Genomic DNA, 10,771 nt, shown 5'->3' with positions numbered 1-10,771 from the left:
CGGACAGATGTCACGTGCAAGAGCAAGAAAAACAAACAGCTGTAAAAGAGAAAGAAAGCGGCAGAGAGGCGATGGTCCCGTGAAGAAAGCCAACGTTGGAGTGGCGCGGCGTGCTTTGTCATGTCCGGACATTATTAGAACATCTTTTAGCCGGGGACCAAAGTCATGGCGGACGCCAAGACGTGGAAGCGACACGTCGTCCATCAGCTGAGGCGACGAGACCAGCAGCAGCAGCACATGTTCCGCGACCTCATCGGTTTCTGTACGACTTACTCCGACTTCTTTATTTTTTTTTAATAGTAAAAAGTCATTTAAACGGCTTGTGGGTCTTAACCTCATATCGCCATGAAAAAAAAAACCTATTGATAATGGACAAAGTTGACAAAATGTGAAATGTCCAACGATAAGAAGTGCAGATGGTTGACTATAGAAGCTTGCGTATGTTTCTGCAGTTGATGAGTGAATGTAAGAAAGTTCTCTATGAAGTGGATGCAGCAGGTTCAACTGGTTCTGTCAGGCGGGATGAATCAGCAGCACAGTAGTCAAATCAACTTTGTACACTGCAAAACAAATCTGATTCAAATTTTCCTCCAACTATTTGCAGACTCTCGGCTTGTGGAGAAAACCAGTCTGACCAACTTGATCCTCCGCTGCTCCGCTGGGTAACGCTTCAGTACCAACGGCCTGCGAGCATCGAGATTGGTATCTTACTTTTCTTTTTGTGTTTGTGTGTTCAGAGTTCCTGAAAGAAGCAACGCGCCCTCAAGTCCTTTACTGGAGATGACACATCTGGAGAAGACCACAGGAGAGGTGACTAACTGTAGGAATGTGGAGTTTCCACAGTGGAGCTTCTGTTGCCGACTTGTTGCAATACACTTATCCACCACTTGTGGCAGTAATGACAATATCAAACAGACAAAGGTAGTCTGGAGCTAAAGTCATAGACAAGTTTTTTAAGCACAAAAAAAATGACTAAAGTGGTAAAACTGTCTTTTCATTTGCACTCAAATTTTACTGACAGTTCAGTTGAGAAACATATATTTATTATTCATTTAGTTGATTTATTTTAGCACAGCATAAAAGTTCATTCTTATGCTGTGTATTTGGTTAATATTTATTTTTCTAATCAGCCTGACTGAAGCCTAAAGTTTGTGTTTGAAATAAATTTAAATTTTTTAACCATTTTACAAAACCCAAAACCAGAGAAGTTGGCACGTTGTGTAAATGGTAAATAAAAATGGAATACAATGATTTGGAAAGCCTTTTCAACTTACCGGTATATTCATTTTGACTGCTAAGATAAGATATTTAACATTCAAACTGAAAACTTAATTTGTTTTTGCAAATAATCATTAACTTAGAATTTAATGGCAGCAACACATTTCCAAAAAGTTGTCACAGGGGCATTTTTACCACTGTGTTACATGGCCTTTCCTTTTAACAACACTCAGTTAACGTTTGGGAACTGAAGAGACACATTTTTGAAGCTTTTCAGGTGGAATTCTTTCCCATTCTTGCTTCATGTACAGCTTAAGTTGTTCAACATTCCAGGGTCTCCGTTGCTGTATTTTTATGCTTCATAATGCACTACACATTTTCAATGGGAGACAGGTCTGGACTAGAGGCAGGCCAGTCTAGAACGCACTCTTTTACTATGAAGCCACCCTGTTCTAACACCTGGCTTGGCATTATCTTGCTGAAATAAGCAGGGGCGTCCATGATAACGTTGCTTGGATGGCAACATATGTTGCTGCAAAACCTGTATGTACCTTTCAGCATTAATGGTGCCTTCACAGATGTGTAAGTTACCCATGCCTTGGGCACTAATACACCCCCAAACCATCACAGAGGCTGGCTTTTCAACTTCTCGCCTCGAACAATCCGTACGGTTCTTTCTCTCTTTGTTCCGGAGTACACCGCATCCACAGTTTCCAAAAATTATTTGAAATGTGGGCTTGTCAGACCACAGAACACTTTTCCACTCTGCATCAGTCCATCTTAGGTGAGCTTGGGCCCAGAGAAGCCGGCGGCATTTCTGGGTGTTGTTAATAAATTACTTTCGCTTTGCATGGTAGAGTTTTAACTCGCACTTACAGATGTAGCGAGCAACTGTAGTTAGTGACAGTGGTTTTCTGAAGTGTTCCTGACCCCATGTGGTGATATTCTTTACACACTGATGTTGTATTTGATGCGGTACCTACCGCCTGAGAGATCCAAGGCCACTCAATATTATGTCCAGTGATTTCTCCAGATTCTCTGAAGCTTCTGATGATATTACGGACCATAAATGGTGAAATCCCTAAATTCCTTTTAATAACTCTTTGAAAAATGTTCCTAAACTGTTGGACAATTTGCTCGTGCATTTGGGGACAAAGTGGTGACCCTCACCCCATCCTTGTTTGTGAATGACAGAGATTTTTATGGAAACTGCTTTTATACCCAATCATGGCACCCACCTTTTCCCATTTAGCCTGTTCACCTGTGGGATTTTCCAAATGAGTGTTTGATAAGCATTCCTCAACTTTCTCTTGTCTTTTTTGCCACCTCTGCCAGCTTTTTTGAAACACCTTGCAGGCATCAAATTCCAAATGAGCTGATATTTGCAAAAAATAACATTTTCCAGTTCAAACATTAAGTACTGTATTTTCGGTACTATAAGGCGCACCGGATTATAAGGCGCACCTTCAATGAATGGCCTATTTGAAAACTTTGTTCATATATAAGGCGCACCACATTATAAGGCACATACAAACCCCGTTTCCATATGAGGTGGGAAATTGTGTAAGATGTAAATAAATATAAACGGAATACATCCATCCATCCATCCATTTTCTACCGCTTATTCCCGGAATACAATGATTTGCAAATCCTTTTCAACCCATATTCAGTTGAATATGCTACTAAGACAACATATTTGATGTTCAAACTGAAAAACGTTTTTTTTTTGCAAATAGTCATTAACTTTAGAATTTGATGCCAGCAACACGTGACAAAAGAAGTTGAGAAAGGTGGCAATAAATACTGATAAAGTTGAGGAATGCTTATCAAACACTTATATGGAACATCCCACAGGTGTGCAGGCTAAATGGGAACAGTTGGGTGTCATGATTGGGTATAAAAGCAGCTTCCATGAAATGCTAAGTAATTCACAAACAAGGATGGGGTGAGGGTCACCACTTTGTAAGCAAATTGTCAAACAGTTTTAGAACAACATTTCTCAACGAGCTATTGCAAGGAATTTAGGGATTTTACCATCTACGGTCCGTAAAATCATCAAAAAGTTCAGAGAATCTGGAGAAATCACTGCACGTAAGCGATTATATTATGGACCTTTGATCCCTCAGGCATCAGTGTGTAAAGGATATCCCCACATGGGCTCAGGAACACTTCATAAAACCACTGTCCGTAACTACAGTTGGTCGCTACATCTGTAAGTGCAAGTTAAAACTCTACTATGCAAAGCCAAACCCATTTATCAACAACATCCTGAAACGCCGCCGGTTTGGCTGGGCCCGAGCTCATCTAAGATGGACTGATGCAAAGTGGAAAGGTGTTCTGTCGTCTGACGAGTCCACATTTTTAAAATTATATTTGGAACCAAAGGACGTGGTGTCCTCCAGAAAAAAGAGGAAAAGCCAGCATCTGTGATGGTATGGGGGTGTATTAGTACCCAAGGCATGGGTAACTTTCACATCTGTGAAGGCACCATTAATGCTGAATGGTCCATACAGGTTTTGGAACAACATATGTTGTCATCCAAGCAACGTTATAATGGACGCCCCTGCTTATTTCAGGAAGACAAGTGTCATAACATTGTGGGTCCGTAAAAAAAGAGTGTGGGTACTTCCTGGCCTGCCTGCAGTCCAGACCTGTCTCCCATCGAAAATGTGTGGCGCATTATGAAGCGTAAAATACTACAACGGAGACCCCGGACTGTTGAACGGCTGAAGCTCTACATGAAACAAGAATGGGAAAGAATTCCACTTTCAAAGCTTTAACAATTAGTTTCCTCAATTCCCAAACGTTTATTGGGTGTTGTAAAAGAAAAGGTGATGTAACACTGTGGTGAACATGCCCTTTCTCAACTACTTTGGCACATGTTGCAGCCATGAAATTCTAAGTTAATTATTATTTGCAAAAAAAACCCCAAAGTATATGAGTTTGAACATCAACTATCTTATCTTTGTAGTGCATTCAATTGAATATGGGTTGAAAAGGATTTGCAAATCATTGTATTCCGTTTATATTTACATCCAACACAATTTCCCATACTATAGTAGAGGCTGGGGTTACGTTATGCATTCTTTAGATGGAGCTGTGCTAAAGGGAATGTCAAAAAAAAAGTCAGATAGCTCAGTCAAACTTTATTATTAGATTACAAACCAGCGTTCTGATAACTCTGTCCACTCCCAAAATGAATAAACAGCTGTTTTATTATTTTCCCTGAGGTATAGTCAGTGATGTGGTGTTTTGTTTATCTTTTAACAACAGCAAGGTATAACATCTAGTGCAACATTTATATCACATAGTGCTGGGGAACTTTTCCTCGATTCAATAAACACGTAAAAAACAGTCTGATACTGTTACGGTAAATCAAACGTTAGGGCAATCACAATATAGTAGGGGTGTAACGGTACGTGTATTTGTATTGAACCGTTTCGGTACGGGGGTTTCGGTTCGTTTCGGGGGTGTATCGAACGAGTACACATGCTAGGACAACATGTAAAAGCCAGATTTGGAAGACCCTCCTGCCTCGTTAATATCTCCCGTTCGGGAACACTTTGGCTGCGTGATACAACAATGGAGGACAGACGTTTGCCGACATTTTTCAACAGCGGCTTCTGACAACACATCAAACATGTGTTGCACATTTCCTGCTTCCGGCTCCCAGACCGTAGTCGAGGAGCGCAGGGGAGACACTCCTCCAGGGCTGATGTATTCTTGGGGGCAACACCCTTCACTCTGCCCGGCAGTGGGTCTCCACAGCTCCGGACTCCAGGGTAAATGAAAAGTCCGGCGATTAATTACAAATCGTGGCTTTATCGCTGTCTTGCACACAGCCAATCCAACAAAACATTAGCAATTCCCCCCACTCAGCTACCGCTCCCTCACCTCGCTCGCCCACACACTCACCTCACAGGCTGTCACATCTAAAGGCCCACACACACACATACGCTACTCTCATAACACATGCTAACCCATTTGACGTGTCACCACCGCATTCACGCAGCCTCTCCTTTGTGAGTTAGGCAGGGCTAAAGCTATAGCAAATGTTTTTTTAGCAGCAGATTTAAGTCCATATTCCATTAAAAACTAGATTTTGACCCACTTCTATGGTGGAAGAACAATGAGCCCATGTATCCTCTTACTGCCAAGTTAGCCAGGCTGGGGGGGGGAGAAAAGTTAATCTGAGGCTGAGTTGACTTGAAACTGTTTAATGTTGCACTTTTTATATGTAGAAGAAAAGTTTTGTCATTTAATTTAATCTGAGCGACAACTTAAGGCAGTTTAATGTTGATTAACGTGAACCCCGATTTAAACAAGTTGAAAAACTTATTGGGGTGTTACCATTTAGTTGTCAATTGTATGGAATATGTACTGTACTGTGTGCAATCTAGTAATACAAGTCTCAATCAATCAATCAAAAAAGCACTTTATGTGTAGAAAGGTTTTGTTAACATTCTAAGCCATATCTTATTTAGTTTTTATTTTATATATGTTGACCACATATCTGTTGACCACATATCTCTGGAACCACTTCTCTGGAGAGGGACTGGACCATCAGGACCACATCATCTGCAAAAAGCAGAGACCTGATCCTGCGGTCACCAAACCGGAACCCTTCAACGCCTTGGCTGCGCCTAGAAATTCTGTCCATAAAAGTTATGAACAGAATCAGTGACAAAGAACAGCCTTGGCGGAGTCCAACCCTCACTGGAAATGTGTTCGACTTACTGCCGGCAATGCGGACCAAGCTCTGGCACTGATCGTACAGGGAGCGGACCGCCACAATAAGACAGTCCGATACCCCATACTCTCTGAGCACCCCCCACAGGACTTCCCGAGGGACACAGTCGAATGCCTTCTCAAAGTCCACAAAGCACATGTAGACTGGTTGGGCAAACTCCCATGCACCCTCAAGAACCCTGCCGAGAGTATAGAGCTGGTCCACAGTTCCACGACCAGGACGAAAACCACACTGTTCCTCCTGAATCCGAGGTTCGACTATCCGGCGTAGCCTCTTCTCCAGTACACCTGAATAAACCTTACCGGGAAGGCTGAGGAATGTGATCCTACGATAGTTGGAACACACCCTCCGGTCCCACTTCTTAAAGAGAAGAACCACCACCCTGGTCTGCCAATCCAGACGTACCGCCCCCGATGTCCACGCGATGCTGCAGATTCTTGTCAACCAAGACAGCCCCACAGCATCCAGAGCCTTAAGGAACTCCGGGCGGTTCTCGTCCACCCCCGGGGCCTTGCCACCGAGGAGCTTTTTAACTACCTCAGCGACCTCAGCCCCAGAAATAGGAGAGTCAATCAATCAATCAATGTTTACTTATATAGCCCTAAATCACTAGTGTCTCAAAGGGCTGAGTCCATCACAGTTTCCCCAGGCACTGCTTCCTCATAGGAAGACGTGTGGTGGGATTGAGGAGGTCTTCGAAGTATTCCTTCCACCTATCCACAACATCCGCAGTTGAGGTCAGCAGAACACCATCGGCACCATACACGGTGTTGATAGTGCACTGCTTCCACTTCCTGAGGCGGCGGACGGTGGTCCAGAATCGCTTCGAAGGCGTCCGGAAGTCGTTTTCCATGGTTTCCCCGAACTCCTCCCATGTCCGAGTTTTTGCCTCCGTGACCGCTGAAGCCGCACACCGCTTGGCCTGTCGGTACCTGTCCACTGCCTCCGGAGTCCTATGAGCCAAAAGGACCCGATAGGACTCCTTCTTCAGCTTGACGGCATCCCTCACCGCTGGTGTCCACCAAGGGGTTTTAGGATTTCCGCCCCGACAGGCACCAACTACCTTGCGGCCACAGCTTCGATCAGCCGCCTCGACAATAGAGGTGCGGAACATGGTCCACTCGGACTCAATGTCCAGCACCTCCCTCGTGACATGTTCGAAGTTCTTCCGGAGGTGGGAATTGAATTTTTCTCTGACAGGAGACTCTGCCAGACGTTCCCAGCAGACCCTCACAATGCTTTTGGACCTCGCAGGTCTGTCCGGCATCCTCCCCCACCATCGCAGCCAACTCACCACCAGGTGGTGATCAGTAGAAAGCTCCGCCCCTCTCTTCACCAGAGTGTCCAAAACATAAGGCCGCAAATCCGATGACACAACTACAAAGTCGATCATGGAACTGTGGCCTAGGGTGTCCTGGTGCCAAGTGCACATATGGACACCCTTATGTTTAAACATGGTGTTTGTAATGGACAAACTGTGACGAGCACAAAAGTCCAATAACAAAACACCACTCGGGTTCAGATCCGGGCGGCCATTCTTCCCAATCACGCCTCTCCAGGTTTCACTGTCGTTGCCAACATGAGCGCTGAAGTCCCCCAGTAGGACAAGGGAATCACCCGGGGGAGCACTTTCCAGTACTCCCTCGAGTGTACCCAAAAAGGGTGGGTACTCTGAACTGCTGTTTGGTGCGTAAGCACAAACAACAGTCAGGACCCGTCCCCACACCCGAAGGCGGAGGGAGGCTACCCTTTCGTCCACCGGGTTGAACTCCAACGTGCAGGCTTTAAGCCGGGGGTCAACCAGAATTGCCACCCCAGCCCGCCACCTCTCACTGCCTGATGGCTTCATCTGACCGGGATCTTCAGCTCTCACTGGATCGGTTTGCAGCCGAGTGTGAAGCGACCGGAATGAGAATCAGCACCTCCAAGTCGGAGTCCATGGTTCTCGCCCGGAAAAGGGTGGAATGCCATCTCCGGGTTGGGGAGGAGACTCTTCCCCAAGTGGAGGAGTTCAAGTACCTAAGAGTCTTGTTCACGAGTGGGGGAAGAGTGAATCGTGAGATCGACAGGCGGATCGGTGCGGCGTCTTCAGTAATGCGGACGTTGTACCGACCCGTTGTGGTGAAGAAGGAGCTGAGCCGGAAGGCAAACCTCTCAATATACCGGTCGATCTACGTTCCTATCCTCACCCATGGTCATGAGCTTTGGGTCATGACCAAAAGGATAAGATCACGGGTACAAGCGGCCGAAATGAGTTTCCTCCGCCGTGTGGCGGGGCTCTCCCTTAGAGATAGGGTGAGAAGCTCTGCCATCCGGGAGGAACTCAAAGTAAAGCCGCTGCTCCTTCACATCGAGAGGAGCCAGATGAGGTGGTTTGGGCATCTGGTCAGGATGCCACCCGAACGCCTCCTTAGGGAGGTGTTTAGGGCACGTCCAACCGGTAGGAGGCCACGGGGAAGACCCAGGACACTTTGGGAAGACTATGTCTCCCGGCTGGCCTGGGAACGCCTCGGGATCCCCCGGGAAGAGCTAGACGAAGTGGCTGGGGAGAGGGAAGTCTGGGTTTCCCTGCTTAGGCTGTTGCCCCCGCGACCCGACCTCGGATAAGCGGAAGAAGATGGATGGATATATGGATGTTGACCACATTAACCCTGGCAATGGTCCCTGTGTGTGTATGTTATGCCATTGTTTACAAATTTAGTAATTGAATAACCAAAACATTTTGATTTTGCTGTTTTCTCACTGTACCGAAAATGAACCCAACCGTGACCTCCTAAACCGAGGTACGTACCGAACGGAAATTTTTGTGTATTGTTACACCCCTACAATATAGTAACGCTCAAAATATAGCAGAGCAATAACAATATATCAATAACTCAACGTTTTTTAAATAATGTCACACAAAATAAACATGTAAAGCTCACTTTATGAAGTAATTTCGCAGCCACGAATCCCTCAAATTCTTCTTCTTCAGTGTCCGAATTGAACAGTTGGGCAAATACGACATCCAACATGCCTGGCTCTGTCTCGTCGAAGTCGTCATTAATGGAGTCCGTGTCGCAGCTGTTATCTAGCAGTTCAGTGACCATTCCTGCCTTCCTGAAAGCTCGGACCACAGTAAGATAGTGTCGTATCTAATCCGGCGCTGTCTCCCTGTCTTGATGAACATGTGTTCGCCTTCTGTCATCCGCTGTTCCCCAGAGTTCGCAGTCTAGCTTTGAACGCCCTGTTGACACCAATATCTAGCGGCTGGAGTTTTTTTGTTAATCCACCCGGAATGACGGCGAGTATTGAATTAGTGTGCTTCACTTGTTTTTTTGACACCTTCTGTGATATGGGAGCGCATGGAGTCGTAGATCAATAGGGAAGGAGCTGTGTGAAAAAAGCCACCTGGTCTCTTCATGTAAATTTCTCTTAACCACTCGCTCATCTTTTCTTCATCCAGCCATCCCTTCGAGTTAGCTTTGGTGGCGACGCCGGCTGGAAAGTTTTCTTTTGGCAAGGTCTCCCTTTTGAAAAAGTTTCTGGCCATTAGCCTGGCAAGCGAGAACTACAGTGAAGGACGACTTCTCATTCCCTGTGGTGCGAATATTTACCGTACGTGCTCCCGTTTTATCCACAGTGCGGTTTACAGGAATATCAAAGGTGATTGGAACCTTGTCCATGTTGATGATGTGCTCTGGCCGGATCTTTTTTTCAGTAAACTTGTTTTTGCAATATGCGCGGAAAGTGGCCAGCTTTTCTTGGCAGTTTTTTGGCAGTTGCTGTGAAACAGTAGTTCATGTGCGGATGGAGAGATTACGTCTTTTCATAAACCGAAAGCACCAAGAAGCACCGCCTTTAAAATCATTTAAAGTTCTCTTGCTAGCATTGTTGCCTTCATTCGAATAGTGATTGTACTGACACTTTTACTTGCTGCCCTAAGTTCAACAACCCACTGTTCGAGTTTGTCCTCCAACTGTAGTCATCTCACTTTGTTCCAACGGAAACTCTGTTTAGTAGGGGTGTAACGATACACAAAAATTTCGGTTCGGTACTTATCTCGGTTTAGAGGTCACGGTTCGGTTCATTTTCGGTACAGTAAGAAAACAAAAAAATATAAATATTTTGGTAATTTATTTACCAAATTTGTAAACAATGGCTTTATCCTTTTTACATTGGGAACACTATAATAATTCTGCCCACGTTAATCCACATTAAACTGCCTCAAGTTGTTGCTTAGATTAAATAAAATGACAAAACTTTTCTTCTACAAATGAAAAGTGCAACATTAAACAGTTTCAAGTCAACTCCATCCATCCATCCATCCATCCTACCGCTTATTCCCTTTGGGGTGGCGGGGGGCGCTGGTGTCTATCTCAGCTGCATTCGGGCGGAAGGCGGGGTACACCCTTCACAAGTCGCCACCTCATCGCAGTTCAAGTCAACTCATCATGCTTAATTTATCACAGCATTTGGGAAGCCTGTAGTTGATTTTTATTATGTAAATGTTACATTTGTATCAACATGTGATAGCAGGGACCCTGCCATTCAAAACTAGGCTGCTACATTACTAATGATTAATGTAACTATAGCTGAAAAAAATAGTACAATAGCAATAGGAGAGACTATTCACTCCTGAACACCATGGAGTTCATGTAGGTTTTGTGATGCACTTACATTCTTATATACACTATCAGAGACAGAAACTCTTAATTTAACATAATGTCCTTTTTTGCTGCTTCAACACAGCTCAATTTTTATTTATTTAGCCTTTATTTAACCAGGTAATAATCCCACTGATATCAAAGTACTCTTTTCCAG

General features: G+C 44.7%; 1 protein-coding gene across 1 annotated transcript in view; it reads left to right on the top strand.

Annotated features, from left to right (window-relative positions):
* LOC133537028 (protein Atg16l2) overlaps positions 1-10,771 on the top strand; it is a 51,649-nt gene continuing 40,878 nt past the window's right edge. Inside the window, exons 1-3 of the mRNA XM_061877846.1 lie at positions 1-262; positions 605-662; positions 738-810. Of these exons, the coding sequence (XP_061733830.1) occupies positions 166-262; positions 605-662; positions 738-810 (228 nt within the window). The 5' untranslated portion in view covers positions 1-165. The remainder of the gene's footprint in view (positions 263-604; positions 663-737; positions 811-10,771) is intronic.

This window comes from Nerophis ophidion, linkage group LG18 (genome assembly GCF_033978795.1).
Source record: "Nerophis ophidion isolate RoL-2023_Sa linkage group LG18, RoL_Noph_v1.0, whole genome shotgun sequence".
Classification (NCBI taxonomy): Eukaryota; Metazoa; Chordata; class Actinopteri; order Syngnathiformes; family Syngnathidae; genus Nerophis; species Nerophis ophidion.
The sequence above is the reverse complement of the archived record's forward strand: the minus strand, read 5'-3'. Positions and strand labels throughout refer to the sequence as shown.